Source organism: Melanerpes formicivorus, unplaced genomic scaffold, assembly GCF_026170545.1.
Source record: "Melanerpes formicivorus ecotype bairdi unplaced genomic scaffold, bMelFor1.0.p_v2 SCAF_21, whole genome shotgun sequence".
Taxonomy (NCBI): Eukaryota; Metazoa; Chordata; class Aves; order Piciformes; family Picidae; genus Melanerpes; species Melanerpes formicivorus.
In genome coordinates, this window is record NW_027142373.1 from 6,737,288 (window position 1) to 6,755,041 (window position 17,754).

At 55.1% G+C, this 17,754-nt stretch overlaps 1 protein-coding gene across 1 annotated transcript; it reads right to left on the bottom strand.

Annotated features, from left to right (window-relative positions):
- Positions 1-11,945: 11,945 nt before the first annotated feature.
- CHMP6 (charged multivesicular body protein 6) lies at positions 11,946-17,615 on the bottom strand. Its single transcript, XM_068151256.1, has 8 exons — positions 17,490-17,615; positions 16,909-17,018; positions 16,219-16,306; positions 14,974-15,060; positions 14,794-14,859; positions 14,462-14,542; positions 13,762-13,816; positions 11,946-12,272 (listed from the first exon to the last, which is right to left on the bottom strand). Exons 1-8 carry the CDS (start codon positions 17,550-17,552, stop codon positions 12,220-12,222), a joined length of 603 nt encoding a protein of 200 aa, XP_068007357.1. The 5' UTR covers positions 17,553-17,615; the 3' UTR covers positions 11,946-12,219.
- Positions 17,616-17,754: the final 139 nt, after the last annotated feature.

The window sequence follows — 17,754 nt, forward strand, 5'->3', positions numbered from 1 at the left end:
ACCAGCTGTCTCATCCTGGCCCTCAGGCCAAACCTTTCTCTCCCTGCTCTCTGCTGCAAGAGTGGTGAAACAGTTAAGCATCTAAGCAAGTTTTTTTTCTGTCATCTCCTCCATCAGTTCCAAGAACAAGGAGCCCAAGCAGCCCAGGTTGATACCTTGGCCCCAAACTTCTCCTTTCTGTTCCCATGCTGCCTCTGGCTCTCCATCCCAGCCCTGGTGAGGAGCAAGGTGGGCACTGAAGGCAACCACTCACTCTGGCCACAGAGTCCCATTTTGGCTTCTACACCCTCAGAGGTTTCACACTCCAAAGGGCAGGGAAGAATTAAAAACCCCTGAGAAGGGTTTTTGCCATTTTTTTCTGGAGCACCTGGTTAACCCATTCCCACTGGAGCCTGAGAGAGACAAACAATGATGGGATGTAACCTCAGGGGGGAGTTGGGAACAAGGCTGATGCGGGTAACGTTCCCAGGAGGGATGCCCAGCTGCCTGCAGCCACTCAGGTGCCCCTTCCCCACTCAAGCTCACTCAATCCCGAGTGGCCAGGCTGGTCAGCTCTGGTGGGATGCCACTCCCTCAGCCAGACATTGGCACCTTGCTGCCTTCCTAGTGCCAGTGAAGAGTTTCAGCCCCAGTGTCCGGGAAGAGAGTGCCTCCATCCGCATCTCCATCACCTTATTTTTAGTTGTGTTATGTAAGTTCTTCGCTACGTCATGGATGTGGGGGGTTCTTGCATCTAATTCCAGTGTGACAGCCCAGCAATTCAAACAAGCTGTTCCTCTGGTGAGGAAGATAAAAGGATTTGTAATTTCTTATAATAAAATAGGCCCTTTTGGGACGACCCTCTGAGAATCTCTGGCATCTAGGGCTGCTCGCTGGCAGCCGCTCTACTTTCCTGCCATCCTCTGCTTCTCCTTATCCCCAGGAAATTTGATTACTGCAAACCTTTCTGCCTTGTGCCCTCTGGTCCCAAAGTGAGGCTTTGGCTGGAAGCTGCCAGTGGCTTCTCACTCTCTCATGAAGGCACAGATTTGCCAAATCATAGTGGCCCTTGGCTTCTACCATGTCAAAACCCCTTGATTGACAAAAGCTGCCCGGGGCTGGTCTGTGCTGCCCATACTGCTCCTACTGTCCATACTGCCTGCGCTGCCTGTGCTCCCCATGCTGCCAATACTCCCCACATTGCCCATACTGCCAATACTTTCATCCTGTTCATCCTGCCCATCTTCCCCATCCTGCCAATATTTCTCATACTGTCCCTACTGCCCATATCCCCCACAGTGCCTGTGCTGCCAATATTTCTCACACTGCCCATACCACCCCTGTGCCATGAGGCTGTGCCGGAGCCCAGGGCGGAGCTGCCACCCTGCAGCCTCCCAGAGCACCCTGGGAGTTCACAGAATTCACAGGAGGAAAACCTGCTGTTGCCTCGTGCTGTAACATTTGCTTTGCTTGCTTGCTTGCTTTATTTATTTATTATTTGTGTTGCTAGCTGACTTTTTGTCAGGGTGATTCACTCCCTGGGGCTTGGCAGCAGCTGGAGCGTGCCCAGGGTAACCATGGTGTCAGAGTCCTTCACGGGTTACCTGCATCCCTGTGGCAACTCCTGGTGCTTCTCGTGACTTTTGGAAGGTGGGGACCTTCCACCATGAAGGCTGTGTTGGAGGAGCCAAACCTGGTGGGTGCTATATGGGAAACCCACCGTGCCAGACCTGGAGCACCAGCAGGATAAACACGCAGCAGCCCTGCCCTGCCCCAGCCCTGCCAGCCTGGGAGCTGGCACACGTCCCTGTCACTGGAGCAATCCCTCCCCTTTGCAAAATCGGGGTCCCTCCCTGGGGTGACAGCACATCAGCACACACAGCACTGGGCACCTCCAGCCCCGGGTGGAGTGAAGTTGCTGTGGCAACACCAACTTATGTAATCCACCCCGCTCGGCTGCAGGTGTGGGGAGGAAATTGTGCTATTTTCAAGGTTTCATTAGGTTCCTTCTTAATTAGCAGCATGGCACCGTGCCAGCTCTCCCGGCCAGGTCACATGTCCCAGCACCATGCTGGGGTGGTGATGGCCAAGGGCAACGGTGGTACACAGTTGTGGACAACAGCTCCTCTGGGCTGCCACTGAGGTGGACATGTGCTCACTGCTCACCAAAATGCCTCCACAGGTGGGTGCGGTGGCTGCGTGGGGAGGGAGGTGGCTGCAGGGTGGCATAGCTGCCCAGGGAGGGGAAAACCATGCTGCCTGGGGTCAGCGGGAGCTGGACACCTCAGGAAAAGTTTCCTGTGACACAGAAGAGAGGGAAAAATAAAAGTGAGTTATAATGCCTCATGCCTTTGAATGTGATGTGTCACCACCAGGTGATAGAGAGGAGGAAACAGAAACGCAGTCCCATGGCTCTTGCCATCCCTCCAGTGCTTCTGCCAAGGGGCATGGGTGGGTGATACACCACCGGGAGCAGCTCTGGGTGGTCACTGTTCACTTCTCAGCACCTTGAAAGAAGAGAGATGGTGTCAGAATAGGAGAAACCAAGCAAGGACCAAGGCACCTTTGTAGATGCCAGGCTGTAGAAGCAATCTCTATCTCTAACCCACCTGCTTGTCCAGCATGGTCCCATCGTGAGGCCTAGGGCAGAGGCTGCTCTGTTCCCTGCACACACACACCTTGAGCTGACATCCCCACAAGTGCCTTTTTTCCTTCTTTTTGCTAGGTCCTGAGAGGAACAGCTGAAGCCAGGCCCCGTCAGCAACCCCTGCCCAGAGCCCAGTGCAGGGCAGGCACATGTCCTCCAGCATCCCCCTGTTAAAGAGATCCCCAGGAAATTTCCGTGCTTTGTGTCTCACAGATGGCTTCCCTATCAGAGCCCTGCTGCTCTGCTGTGAGCCCTCTCCATGCTGCACAGGAGTGAGTTAGCTCCAAAACAATGTAAATGTGGTTTTCCTGACAGCTGTGGGGAAAGAGAGGGGCTCACTGGGGAATCAGGTTTGGGCAAAACCAACCCAGCTGTGAGTACAGGACGTGCTTTACCCCACCCACCTTGCTCAGCTTGGGCTTCTGCCTCACTGATGAGCAGGTGGAGGGTCCTATAGGAAGGCTGGGGAAGGATTGTTTAGAAGGCCTTGTAGAGATAGGATTTGGGGTAGCAATGGTTTGAAACTGGAGGAGAGATTTAGGCTGGACATAAGGAAGAAGTTCTTCACAACGAGAGTGGTGAAATACTGCAACAGGTTGCCCAAGGATCTGGTCAAGGCCCAATCCTGGAGACAGTTGAGATCAGACTCAGTGTGGCCCTGGGCAGCCTGCCCTAGCTGGAGGTGTCCCTGCTGACTGTAAGGGGGTTGAACAAGATGACCTTGAAGGTCCCTTCCACGCTGATGTAGTCTGTGAATCTGTAAACACCAGACTGGCTCCTGCTTGGTTTTGAGCACCTCTGCAGGAGCTGGGGGTGGAAAACCCCCCACCAAAACCTGGGTCCTGCAGCCACCCACCCAAACATGGCTCTTCCCTCTGCAACATGGTCATCACCCCCTGGGTGCCAGTAGGAGCTGGGAGCAGCTGCAGTGCCTGGCCAGCACCATCACCGCTTGTGCAGGTGAGTGCTGACCCCTTCCCCACAGGCACCTTGAGCGAGCAGCACTGAGCACTGATGCTGCTCCCCGTGCTACACCGAGGCACACAGATTCAAACCTTCTGCTTTGTAGGGTCAGGACTTCAAAGTTGTCAGAAACCTGGAGGTTCCCTGCGTGCACCAGCAGCTCTTAGCCGGTTAAATCCCCCCGAGCACAAGCCGCAAAGCAAGTAAAGCCATTTACTGGGGATTAGCAGAGGATGAACAATTCAGGCTCTCATTTCACCGGGTGGGAGCTGCAGCACTGCGATCCAGCACCGAGCCTGAAACGGCAGCAAGAGCAATTTCCAGCTCCTGCCTGCACACCCTCCCTCCCTCCCGGGACTCCTGCGGGTGACAGCACAGCTCAGGAGTATGTTACTAAGAAGGAAACTGAGGCACAGCAGAGGAACTGGTCCCCATCGTTCCCAGCACATTTCCCTAATCCCGTTGAGAGCGGCCTCTGACCGAGCTTCCCTGCAGCGTGAGCTGCTGTTTCCAGGTATTTGTATCCCAGGAAGAGTTCTGCTGCCCGATGTGACGCAGCAGCTCTCTCCTTGTCGCTGGCTGCCTCGGCGCACGTGGTCCTGCTCACGGCGAGGGCTGAGCTCAGCCTGGCCTGGGAACGCAGCTCTGCCCTCACTGGCACGGCTGGCAGGCAGGCACAGGCAGCCTGGGCTGGCTGCTGGGGCTGGGACCCGGTCTCAGGTCTCAGGTTCACCGGTGGCAATAAATAAATCAACACGGAGCACTCAGCTGCGGGGATGGACTCCCCTGGATCCCCCTGCTCCACCCCTAAGGGAGTGGGATGCAAGGCAGAGCTTTGTTGGTAGGTGCCTGGGATGCTCTTGTGCCCAGTTCAAAGCTTGGAGCAGCTGCCTGCCTGGTTAAAATAAAGCCACAGCGTGGCCAGAGCGTGTCCCAGAGCTCCAAACTTCTGCTTGAGGGGGGGCAGGCACCTGCTGGTGTGTCCCTTGCAGACCCTCACCCTTCCTGGTTCCTGTGGGGATGGCTGCGGGTGGAATGTGGGCAGAACCAAGCAGCTCCAGCGGGGATGACACAGGCCAGGCTGCATGGGAATGCGAGGGAGCCGGCATGGAGGAGCCTCAGCTCTCCTGGGAGGCTCCTGGGGAGAGCAAGCGCAGGGAGGAGCCGGAATGACGGAGGAAACAGGGAGTGGGTGGGAGAACAAAGCGCTGCGGATGCAGCGAGCTGTGATGGGGACTGGGAAGATGGAGGGAGCAGAGGCACCGAGTGGGATGGGAGAGGCAAGGAAGGGGTGGCTGAGATGGCACTGGCCTGGGAGAGACAGATGAGCCCCTGGCCATGCTGCCTTTTTCAGGGAGCAGGGAAGGCTGAGAAGGGAGAAATCTCAGCTCCAAGGCAAACAGCAAAGCCAACCTGTGCTAAGCCACACTGGCATGGGAGCAGGAAGGGGACTGGTGTGCTCCAGAGGTGCCTCAATATGTGCTGGGGGCCCCATTCCCAGGCTGCTGAGCAGCCCAGAGCCCCTCTTGCTCCTCCTCTGCCCCAGCTCCTGCTTTCATGGGTGAGTAATGCTGAATTACAGCTTGCTAAGGAGATCTCTGGGGATACTTGGGAATAACAGGAATAGTTTATGGGATTTGGCATCACGTTGCTGAACTTGGGGAAGTGTATGGGGCAGTGCCCCCAGCCCATGCATTGCACAGTACCACTGGGTACTGTAGGGACCTTTGAGTGCTGTAGGGACCTTTGGGTGCTTCCTCCCACCCTACCCAGCCCTACTCAGTCTGAGAAGGATCAGTCAGCTGCAGAGGGGCAGGTCACAGAGACAAGGATGAAGGGACAGGGTCAGGCCCCACTGTCATCACCTGCCCCGTGCCACTTCTTCCTTTCTGTCAAGAGGACACAGCTCTGGGCTGGCATGAGACCCCAGCCCCATGGCACCGTGGGTCACCTTTGCTCATTCCATGGCCTTGTCAAACAGGCCTGGTCAGGCTGTCACAACCCTGACCAGCTTCCAGGCTGCACACAAATGCTGGTTCTCAGGACTGAAGCATGTGAAGCCATTCCTACCTCTTCTCTTCTAGTCTCAAGGCCGCCCAGCTTCCTGCTCGGCGTCCAGGCTTTCTGCACAGATGGGCTCTGCAGGAGCATTGTCTCCTCCTGATTCAGAGGCTTAGGCACAGCCCTGGGACTGGTCTCTGCTCGTTTCCTCCTCTTGCTAATTAATCATGCACTGTCTGGCTGCAACTCCTTCCAGCCCCAAGTGCAACCCAGCTTCAGCTCTCCTACACAGCCTGATCCTGCAGCTGGGAGCCCATGCCCAGAGCAGATGGCCCTGCAGCTGGGCTGGCTGAGTGGCACCCAAAGGGCTGGGGACAACCAGTCACCCCACAGCACTGGCCCTTCAGAGACACCCAGTGTGTGCCCTCTGCTATGACTTGAGGAGCCACATTCCACTGCAGGGCAGGGAAACCAGCCCAGGTTTGGGGTAAAAATAGCAAAGCAGAGTGACCCAGGGACTCCTTCCACATCAGACACACTCTGGCAACAGGTCTGGCTGCCCCTAGAAGGTGAAATTATGGCTCTCCTAAGTCAGAGCAGTCACTGCTGAAGCATTTCAGCCACTGCCAAGCACCACTGTACACCGACAGCTCCAGTCTGGCACTGAGAGCCAGCAAAGGTCACATTCCCCAGCTCCGCCGTGCAGCTCTCTAACAAATCTGCTTTGTTCCCATCGCTGCTCTAATTAGGAAATTGTGCTGATTCCCCCCCACCCCACCCCCCGAGATGAACTATCAAACCTCGGGCTTGTTCTCTGCCAAAGCCTCTTCCATCTCTCCGCTGGTGACTCAGCGTGACACCAGGGCCACTTGAAATATGCGAGCAGGGAAAAGGAAGGAGCCAGCGGCCGCTTCCCCGCGGTTCTGAGCCTGCATCCCGGGGGCTGGAGGAGGAGTTGGCGTTGTGAGGCTTTGAGTGCAAAACAAACCACCACCAGTGCTGCCCCCACCAGCACCCTGCTCCTCGGGCTCATCCCTCCCATGCAGGGCAAGGCGAGCTCGGGGTGTAGGGTGCTGAAGAGGAGGAGGAGAAAGAAAAGTGCAGAACCCTGCTGCAAACAGCTCTAAAGTATCATTGAAAGGATTTTGGTTGGAAGGGACCTTCGAAGGTCATCTACTCTAAGCCCTGCAGGGAGCAGGGACCTCTGCAGCGCCTGGTCCTGACTTCGCTGTTTGCCAAGGAGGGTGGAGGACAAAGGACACCGTGAGGTTGTTCCCAGTGGGGTGGAAGCGGCTGCCCAGGGGTCACCGAGTAGGGCTGCAGGGACAGCTGTGCCCAAGGGCTGCCTTGATGCCCCCTGTGCCAAGCACCCCAGCCACAGCTCTGAGCTCACTTGTGCCAAAAGGTGCCGACCCAAAGGAAATGCCCACAAGTCAGCTGCCGCTGGGATTTTCAGTGCCCAGTTGTCTTCCATGGGTGTTCCAGCAAATATTTGAAGCAGTGGGGCATGCAGCCGTGTCAGGACATGCAGCTGGGTCAGGGGTGTGCAGCTCTGTGGGGGGTGTGCAGCTGGTTTGGGGGTGTGCAGCTGTTTTAGGAGGTGCAGCCATGCCAGCGTGCAGCTGGTTTGGAGGTGTGCAGTCACGGCAGGGTGTGCAGCTGGTTGTGTGCAGATGTTCTGGGGGGTTGCAGTTGTGTCAAAGTGTGCAGCTGTTTTAGGGGTATGCAGCTGTTTTGGGGAGGTGCAGCCATGCCATGAGGGGGCAGGCAGCCTCTCTGCCTCCCCCCCCCCCCCAGGCAGTGCTGCCACCCAGCTGTGTTGGCATAGAAACTGTCAGGACTCTGCCACAGCCTGGCTGTGTTACACAATTGAGTTAAACAGCAGTGAAAGGGCTGCTGCTGTTTAACGAAGAGGGGGGAGAAGCTCCCAGGCTGTTGGGGTGGCAAGGAGGCCTTTGGCCCATACCAACTTCTAGCCAACTTTCTGGGTGTGGTGGGGGTGGGCTGCAGAGGAAGCAAACAAAGCCCCAGCAAGCCAATGCCCTGCTGCCTTCTGGGCAGCACTGAGGCTATTTAAAGGCAATGCCACTTGCATAACGCTGGCAGCGGTGCCCTCTCCCCCACAGCCCCCATGCCAGGGGTGTTGGCATGGGGGCAGAGCCCATGGGCCAAGGGCAGCTGTAGCCAGTGTGCCCCTAGAAAGGGACTTTCTCTGTGGAGCAGAGCAAGGGACTGGAAGCTCCTAACAGAGCTTCTCCTTTCCCCCAGCTGCTTCCTCCTGTGCCAGGTGATGATCCTGCATTGCCACCCAAGTCACGTTAAACTGGACTGGAGCTGGCACGTTGGAAGTGCCACAGAGACTCCAGCAGCCACTCCAGCAGGAGGAACAAATCACCTGCTCCTGTAAGCATTAAGGGACTGGAATCCACTGTCACCTTCACACGTGCTGTGCCTGTCATGGGCAGGTCTGGCTGGTGGCCCAAACCCCTCCGGTGCCTCTGGCAAGAGGCCAGGGCTGTGCCAGGACTGGGGGCAGTGGGGAGGCTGCCTGGGGGTGGCACAGGAAGCAGCAGCAGGAGGTTGCTTTTGTTCTCCAGGGTTTAATTAGCAACGAGCTACATTGGCCTGAAAGACTTTCTCCAAAGGAGGACACTCCTATTTGAGTAAACATCTGGCCAACCAAAACACAGCTGGAAGAGCTCCACGCTCAGCTCACGCCATGGGGTGCCAGCTCCCACCCTGCTGCCACAGCTGAGTGGGTACAAGGGAGTGTTAATTAAACACCATTGAACAGGGAGCAGCTGCTGTGCCAGGGACAGGGGAACCCCAGCACATCCCATAGCAGGGACAGGATGGGAGGGGGCCTGAGCTACTGTCCAGGGTGCAGCTGGCCCAGGCAGGGAGAGTCCACCACCAGAGGAGACATAAATCTGAAATAACAAGGACCAGCCCATGGTTCAGAGTCCATCCCCCCTCCCCCAGCTCCTTGTCCTGCACTTGTGCTGAGTGTAGGTGGTGTGGCACAGCCTGTCTCAAGAACCACAGCCATAGGGAAGTGTAGGGGTGGTGAGGCACAGCCTGCCTCGAGAACCACAGCCAGGGGAAACTGTAAGGGTGGTAGGACACTGGCACAGGTTGCCCAGAGAGGTGGTAGAGCCCCATCTCTGAAAACATTCTAGGTCAGGTTGGATGGAGCTCTGAGCAAGCTGATCTAGGTGAAGATGTCCCTGCTCCCTGCAAGAAGGGTGGACTGGATGGCCTTGAAAGGTCCCTTCCCACCCAAACCACTCTGTCATTCTGGGAACTGGGTGGCAGCTGCACACAGGGGGTCCTGCACTGGCTGCTGGGGGTGGTTGGACAATTCTACCGAGATGGAAGCAGGAAATCCTGCTGAGGAAGATCAGACCCAAGCCCTGTGACTGCAACAGAGCCACAGGCTCCCTGTGAGTCCAGCACCCAGGACTGTTCATAGTTCAGTTTGTAAACAATTCCAGAGACATTCCTGCCCAAACCAAATCCCACCACCCTGTGCAGCTTTGCTGTAAACCCAGGAGTGGGAAAGCTGCCTTTGCAAACATCCTCCCCCCTTGTTGGGATCCAGCCCCTCACTCCTGCCTCCTTTTCCCCTGGAAATCACTTCTGCAGGGGGCCCCAAGGGTACCTGCCCTGCTCCTGGCTCGTGGGTGATGAGGGCAGGGCAGGGGCTGCTCTACCCTTGCAGCAGTATTGGATAGTGCACAGGATCTCAAATAGCCCTCTGGCTCCTCTGGACTTGGCTCAGGGTTATGCCAGGGCACCACTGCTGTGGGTTACAGACGAGTTCCCTCCTGGGCCATCCTGCACACAGGATTGTTTTTCTCTCACACATGGAGCTTGTTCTGAAATTTCCTGCCCACATCTCCCCCAGGACCAGGGAGTAAAGAAGGGGAGGGAGGAGGAAGGCAACTCCTGCTCATCCAAAACATTTTCTGTGAAAACACGAGGCTGGGAGAGGAATCAGTGGAACCATTGGAACAGTTTATTGTTAGAGCACACCACAGAGGTCACACAGCACTCCTGGCTCTTCCTCTCAAGGAGACACAGTACAATCTGTTTGGTGCAGGGATTAGAAGAGGAAGCTGTTGGCAATCTGCTCCAAACTTTCCTGTTGGCTCAGTAAACGGCCTCTTTACTGTATTAACAAATCCAAGAGGCTGCAGTAACCCTTTCAGCACTAACCCTGCTTCCTCCTGGACCAACTTCCACCCAAGAGCACAGACAGCACCAGCAGCACCATGACCCAGCACAGCCTCACTGCAGTCTCCCGGGGGAGAGTTGACTCCTATTTCTCCTGCTGCCAGGACCTTCATGAGGCAGAAAACTGGAGCACGGGGACTGTGGTGCTCCCTCCCTTCCTCCTTGGCTGGGCATGTGTGTCAGCCCTGTTTGACAGGGTTTACACAGTGCTAGCGAGAGAGGCCGGGCTCCCAGGAAAGGTCCCTTCAAGACCTTATTAGGAGAGCCCAGCAGTCACTCCTGGGAGTTAGAGGTTAAATAAGAGAAAAGGGACGAGGCTGACACCAGGCTGGCGACGAGCTGAAGGAGCCTTGGAAGAAAACAGCTGCAGAAAAAAACCTTCGACCACCAGGGCGCTGGTGAGGACAGGGCGCCCTCAGGTGGAACAAGCACGAATTACAAGACAGGACGGCCCGCCCGCTGCAGAGCTACAGCCTGGCTCGGTGACAAAACCACAGGGGTGGAGCAGGACACAGCCCTGACCCCTCGCAGCTCCAGATGAGAGCAGGGTGAAAGGTCTGACAGTTCCAGCACCGGCCAGGGCAACCAGCACGTTCAGCACAAGCCCACGGAGCAGCTTAAATCTGCTCTGCCCATTCCAGAGAGAGGTTTTTGTTCATTGAAGCTAGTAAACAGGGCTCCAAGGCTGGTGGGGCCCCAGCTTTGCTGTGAAACATGAGAGAGCACAGAGGAATTGAAACTAGAGCAGCTCCAAGGTGCTTGCTGCCTTGAAGACACACATGGGAGGACGAGGATGCCCCAGCCAGTCTTTGGAACATAACAAACAGAGGTGACACAGAAAGCATTACCCAAACCCAGAGCTGCTGCTGGCCCACAACACCTGACAAGCAGCACAGGCTCTGGGATCACTTATTGTCTAGCACCAGATCACAGAACCCCAAAGGCAGTCACTGAGTGTCTCCAAGGACCCCCTGGTCCTTCTTCTGCTGTCACAGAACAGGATTAAGGATTGTGGCTTCAAAATGTAATAAACAAAGTTCCGCAGTGTCCTGAAGAGCATCTGCAAGTTGGCAAGCCAGCTTGTTTCCAAGAACAGCTAAATCTGCCCAACCACCTGGCTGGCCAGGCAGCTTTGCAACCACTTCACTATCCAAGCAGAGCTGAGTGCCTCACTGCACCATGTGAAGCACCAGACTGTCCTCCAGAGAGGGCTCAGGAGGTATCCCCTCTAACCACTCAGAAAGCAGAGTCTTTGGAGTGTTGATTTAAGAAGCTTTATGCCTCATGTCTAGAGCAGAACAAGCCTCGTGTTCACTCCAGCCTGACCTTTCCTGTCTCCAGCTCTGTGAGGAAACATCAAACACAGGCTGACAGCTGGAAGCAGAATCGATCTGAACATTGCGAAGGTGAACTCTGATGATGGTGCAGAGCCAACAGGGGATGACTCCTGGCTCATCAAGTAGGCAGCAGACTCCTTGCTGCAATTTTAAGAGGCTCCTCAGATTTCTGTCACCCCAGGTCTCACTCAGCATCAGGGGTTACCAGAAGTGGGCAGGCTGAGCAGGATCTGCAGGGGAATTGTTACCAACTGCCTCTGACTCTCACCTAGCCTGAGGGCAGCTCTTCACCTCACACGGAGGTCAGCCTTTTCCCCCCCTCAGCACTGCTGCCCACGGACACAAAGCCAAGAGAAGACTGAATTTTGCTCAGCCCACCCTCCTGCACAGGCTGGCTGTACACAAGGCTGACAACCGTTTCCAACCCCAGCAGGGAGCATTGCTGCCTGTGTAAGCTCAGGCCAGAGCCTTCTCCCAGGCTGCCTGCGCTCTGCCCATGCCCTCTCAGCACCTCGGGCACACCAGCCAGGTTTACAGGAGGACAAGAGACACTGGCAGCCCTTCCACAGTCAGCAAAGGAAAAGCAAAGAGACCAAGATGAGTGCAGACACCAGCGTGGTCTGGAAAGCTCTCGAGGGCAGTGGCTTGCTGTTGCCCAGCTGGATGCCCAGGACAGCAGCTTTAAACATGCTCCCAAGGGTGGGAATTCCTGGGGGTTCAGTCAGAGCAAAGGCAGCTCCACCACTGCCATCAAACCTAAGGAAAGCATTTGGCTTTGGAAGTTGGAGAGTTGCTGTTTAATCCAGAGACAGCACAGCTGAGTGAGTTTAGAATGTAAGTTACAAAAGAAAGAAAAAAAGGAGAAAGCACTAGAAAATAATCTTGATACAAGAGCAAAAGATCTGCTGAGGTTCCCCCCTCTGCAGGGGGAATCCTGCTCCGTGATCTGCCCAGCACAGCTGGGATGCTGCCAAGGCATTGTTTGTCCCCAGCACAAGCTGGGAGGGCAAACTGTCCTGGGTGCGAGTTATGTGGGGGAATCCCCAGCAGTGGGAGTTAAGATGCTGCCACCAGTTCTGGTTTTGGCCTGTTCTTGATGGGTGATGCTTCTGTGGAAGAAAAAGAAACTTGTTACAGAAACAGAGAATGCAAACAGGCTCCAGTCACCTCCTGAGGAAGAACTAGGACTCAGAATTCACTCCTCTGTAGAGCAGTAAGTGCTCGCAGCACAGCACCTGCAAAGTCACTGAGATAATAAAAGTTTGTTATAAATAACTCTCACACTGAGCATGCTCCTTCTTCACAGCACCTGAAGAACTAACACAGTTTCAGGACACACCAAACACAACCTTGGAAAGCCACCAGCCCAGTGACACTGATCTAGGGCAGTGGCTTCTCAGAGGGGAGCAGCAGACAAACTTTTCCCCTCACCCCTTTGATCTAATGAGTCTAAATGAGGCTCAACCAGCTGCAAGCAGCAGAAGCAATGGTATTTTGTTTGGCCACCCTGCTGCCAGCACAGAGGCGACATCTGATCTGTGTTTACTACTAAACAAGCACTAAAAAGAAGGCAGCCCCATTCCCCACAGCGCTGCTGTCTGCCAGGCAGATTGCACGCAGAGGAAATGGCCTCTACAGCCCCTGGTTTCCACAAGCTGAGATGGTCCAGCTTCTGCAAACCTATGGTTCTGTGTTCTGCTGTCCCAGGAAATAAATTCTTGAGCAGTTTTCCTTCTAAGCCAAGCCCAGCTCCACCTCACTGCTTGTCTCCAAGAGTAGGTTTCACTTTCAGTTCTCCAGCACGGGCAGACATCTGGTGATGCTCTACGAAGGCTCCTTGCTCACCAGGTCATCATGGGTCATTTGGTCACTGCTTCAGAAGCTCTCTCCCACTTCCCTCTTCACATGGAGCTGACCAAATCCCATTGCTGAGGTTCTGGATTGCTCAGGAGCAAACTCACACACATCATCAGTTGTGCAGAGCTTGTGTTCCACCAGTCCTGGAACGGTGGGACTCCTGCAGTCCTCATCCAGCCAGCTCCACATGACTGTTGTTACCCGGAGCAAGGTCCCCAGAGCTGCAAGCAGTGGTGAGCCTCCATGGAATCCAGGTTTGTGCAGTGTGGAGGCCACTAGCTATGGCTACCAAAAGGTGCTCCTGCCCTGCTCCTGTGTGTTGGGATGACAGGCAGGGAGCAGTTCAAGGTGGTGTGAGAGAGCTATGCATGGGTCATGCAGAGAGGTCCTCATGGAGCTCCAAAACAGAACATCCACAGGGTGTTTCAAATCAGCTGGCTGTCCCACAGCAAGCACAAACTGTGACTTGAGAACAGCAGATACAACAGAACTCCTCAAGAACAATGACCAGATGCTGACTGAACGAAGAGACTTGAGCCTTGGGTTCCCTTTGGTCAGCTGGATTTGTCAGGGCTGCCATGAAGTAAGCTCACACAGCCCAGGTAAGCAGGGCTTTACACCAGGAAGTTAATGCTCCTTCACATTTGCTAGGCCAACACTTACAATAGGAAAGGGTCTCAAACTATGGGATGGAACTGAGCATGAGAAGCCAAAGCTGCAGAGCAAACAGAGAAAGCATACCTGGGATCTTTTCTGGAAGGGGCTCTGAAGGAACTTCTGGAAGCTCCATCTGTTCCTGCAAGAACATTGAAGACAACACATGACACAAACCCCACACACCAGCACAGACCCTCACAGCACAGTTTGCTGCAAAGACTCTTTGGGAACCGAGTGACAATGTAAGAGATTCCACAAATGAGCTGACGTCTGGTCTGCAGCAAGGGTTGTGGCCTTCAGTACTGCCCAGTGAGGGTTTTCTGGTTATTAAATGAGACTTAAGAGGGCCCTGTATTAGCTGTGAGCCTCCTCAAACCAATGCCAGCTGCAGAGCCTCTCCACCTAGTGTCTGGAAGAGCCACAGACACCAGAGATGGTTGTAGATGACCACAGTCACTGAGTACTGCAACCTGGGCATCACCCAGAGCTTTGGAGATCTTCACCTAGTGAAGTGGAACATCTACCCAGCAAGCACAGAGATCAGCTGACTGTAACAGACAGCAAACAAAGGACAACTCTTAAAAGTATCCTGTTGGAGAATGACCTCTGTGTGTGGATCAATGAGCTTGATCTTTGATGAACACAACAGTTCATAGGTGCAAACAGGGGAAACAGATTCTGTCAGGAAATAAGTTATTGAGTGGGGAACAAGACACTGTCCCCTCTGTCACAAACAGCATCCTGGAAAGGTGGATTTAAAGTAATTGCAGAACAGCAGGCCTACCTGAGTAATAGTGTTTAATTCTTCTAGAATGGCATCTTCATCTTCCTCAGTCAGGCTGCCAGCCAGCAGCTCGTCTATTTGCTATGAAACAGAGGACAAGACATGCTCCAGTCAGCCACAGCCCAGCAGAAGCAGCTCTGGAGCTGGTACAGGCACACAGAACAACATAAATGTGGGGTGAAGGAGTACTCAGGAAAACCAACAGCACATTGTTCTGCAGCACTTGAGATTTCCTTCCCAGTCTGATCACTTCTGACACAAGGCACACACCAGAGGAACTCTGGATGGCAGCAGGCCCTGCTCACAGCTACTCACACACACAGAGTACATACCCTCTGGTACTCCACAGCATCCTGGGTTTCCCCTATTATTCTTTCTACTTCTTCTATTGACATAACCTGAAAAATAAAAGAGCCAAAATCCAGGTGTGAGTGCAGGGAGCCAGCCACAAACAGCCAGGACTTGGCCCAGTCCAAAGCAAGCTTGTGCCCAGCTGACTTGGTGATACCCACCTGGTGCATTTTGTTCAGACATTCATTGCCTATTTTCAGACCCTCAATGACCTTCATTTCGATCTGGGTGAATTCAATATCCTGGACCTGAAACAGAAAGGACCAAGGGAAGCATCACAGGCTGCCACATTGCTGTCATCAGCCAGACACAGACTGCCACAATCTGCAGGGAAACTCTGTGAAGGCATCAGTCAAGTTTCTTTCTCCAGTGAACAGAGGATTCAATTATACCCATAGTCTAAAGCTCTAGCACAGGCACCTGCAGAAACATTCCCAGCAGCCCTGGAACTGACTTTCTAGCTGACAGTCACAGCTGAGGCCACAGCTTCCTGGACAATCACGCCCATTTCTGAAATCAAGCTACAGTGACAAGCCCAAGGAAGCTTCTACAGCAGCTGTCCATACTGTGACTAAGGTTTGAGCAATTTACAAACCATGTGTTTAACACATAATCCCCCCCCCGAGATGCAAAACAGCTTCCCCACGTGGTCCTTCAGGGACAGAGACTTCAGAAGAAGTGTGGCCAGCAGGTCGAGGGAGGTGATCCTCCCCCTCTACTCAGCCCTGGTGAGACTCCACCTGGAGTACTGTGTCCAGTTCTGGAGCCCCTATTACAAGAGGGATGTGAAGGTGCTGGAAGGTGTCCAGAGAAGGGCCACAAGGATGATCAGAGGGCTGGAGCACCTCTCCTATGAGGACAGACTGAAGGAGTTGGGGCTGTACAGTCTGCAGAAGAGAAGGCTCCGAGGTGACCTCACTGTGGCCTTCCAGTATCTGAAGGGGGCTACAGGAAGGCTGGGGAAGGACTTCTCAGGATCTCAGGTAGTGATAGGACTAGGGGGAATGGAATGAAGCTGGAGGTGGGGAGATTCAGGCTGGATGTGAGGAGGAGGTTCTTCACCATGAGAGTGGTGAAACCCTGGAATGGGTTGTCCAGGGAGGTGGTCGAGGCCCCATCCCTGGAGGTGTTTAAAACCAGGCTGGATGAGGCTCTGGCCAGGCTGATCTAGTGTGGGGTGTCCCTGCCCATGGCAGGGGGGTTGGAACTAGATGATCCTTGTGGTCCCTTCCAACCCTGACTGATACTATGATACTAAGTCATGACACATGTAGAATTTCAGACACCTGCCCTTCAGAAGACCTCTTAGGGCTTGACAGTTAAAATGTGATTCCACACAATCAAGAGGAACATCGACAGGAGACAAAAGGCTCACACTGGGCACACAGAGCCAGCTGCTCACTCACCATCCTCTCCAAGTTGCTGATTTGGTTTTCTGTTTTGTCTAGAAGTTGCTCTTGGTAGCGTTTCTTCTTCAGCAAGAGCATAGCTTTCCTGAAGGAAAACAGGAGCAGGAAATCTCAGCACAGATGAAAGCAAATAAGCCTAAAAGAATCACATCAAAGCCATGCCTGTTTCCAAAATAGGAAAGAACTCATGTGTGAACTAAAGGACAACTCTGAACTGCTCCTGGGAAGTATAAAAATGAGCAACTAAAGCATAAATCTGCTAATCCAGTGCCTGAAAATTTAGAGGTGTGTGCTGTGGATTTAAGATTTCCCTGGGGCAGTTGTGCTGGAGCAAAGTAAACCACAGTCTCTGGGCAAAAGGCTTACAATGCAGACAGCAAATGAGGTGAGAGATGGCCACTTACACAGCATCTGGATGTGCCACTGGCACTGTGGTAAAGAAGCACTCTTTGACCACCTGATTTAAGACCAGCCATGGAACATGGGCAGCCTCTCATAGGTTTAAGTATTAAACATCAAAGTAAGCTTCCTTCCTGAAAGAAGACTCTGTAACTACCCCCACAGCTCATAGATACCAAGGAGTCAGTAACTTCATTTCCAGAGAAACAATCCCGAGTTTGGGACTGACACTCCCTGCTCGGGCCAGACCTCAGCACCCCCTGGCAGAGAGGACCCGTCCTGGCTCACTCTTTTTTGCCGTCCTTCAGCAGCTGCCTGGCCAGGGCTCGCTCCCGCTCCAGGTTCTGGCTTATCCGCTTCTGATACTGCTTCAGCTTGTCCCGCTGCTGCTTCAGTTGCTGCAGGACGGAGAGGAGCAGACAGTCACAACTGAGCCCGGATGGTCCCAGCGCTCCCGGAGCGCTCCTACAACCCTCCTGCCCTCTCGCACGGGTCCGGTCTCTTCCCGCCGTGCCAGAAACAGGGGTTACACCAGCAGCCGCCGTTAAAGGGACAGGATCGCCCCGCTTCGCCGCCTCCACCCTTCCGTGCCCCCTCAGCTGCGCGGGGGTTCGGCGAGCAGCAGCAGTAAGAGCGCCCCGGAGCTGGCAGCCGCTCGAGGGCTAAGTTCAGGCCGAGCAGGGCGGCGGCAGGCCCGGTGACAGCGGCTCCAGCGCTCCCTGCGCAGCGGAACGCGCCGGCGCTGACCGAGACGGGCCCTGCCTCCTCCGCGGCCCCGGCCCAGCTTTCTCCGCGCCCCGGCCTGGCTGTCTCCGGTGCCAGGGCTCCCCCAGCTCGCCCCACCGCGCCGAGCCCAGCTCCGCCCTCACCAGCACCGCCTTGTCCTGCTCGGTGACGCGGCTCCGCCGCTTCCTCCCGAAGAGGTTCCCCATGGCCCCGGCGCCGCCGCTCCTGCCCCGGGCGGCGCGGCCGCACCGCCCAGCCCCGGCGCCGCTCCGGCCCCGCCCACCGACGGCGGCCGCACAGGGCCCGGCCCGGCAGAACGCAAAGGCGAACGTGAGAGCGGCGCAGCAGCCCACAAAGGCCACCGGGGAGCGCTGTGGGGGCGCGGCGGTTTCCCGACCATCCAAGCCC

Bases quoted from the DNA above. Each gene is read 5' to 3' on its own strand.
- CHMP6 (XM_068151256.1), bottom strand. From the start codon at position 17,552: ATGGGGAACCTCTTCGGGAGGAAGCGGCGGAGCCGCGTCACCGAGCAG. The intron at 17,019-17,489 runs GTGAGGGCGGAG...TCCGTCCTGCAG, and splicing joins AGCAGGACAAGGCGGTGCTG to CAACTGAAGCAGCAGCGGGA. The intron at 14,860-14,973 runs GTGGGTATCACC...TTTATTTTTCAG, and splicing joins GTCTGAACAAAATGCACCAG to GTTATGTCAATAGAAGAAGT.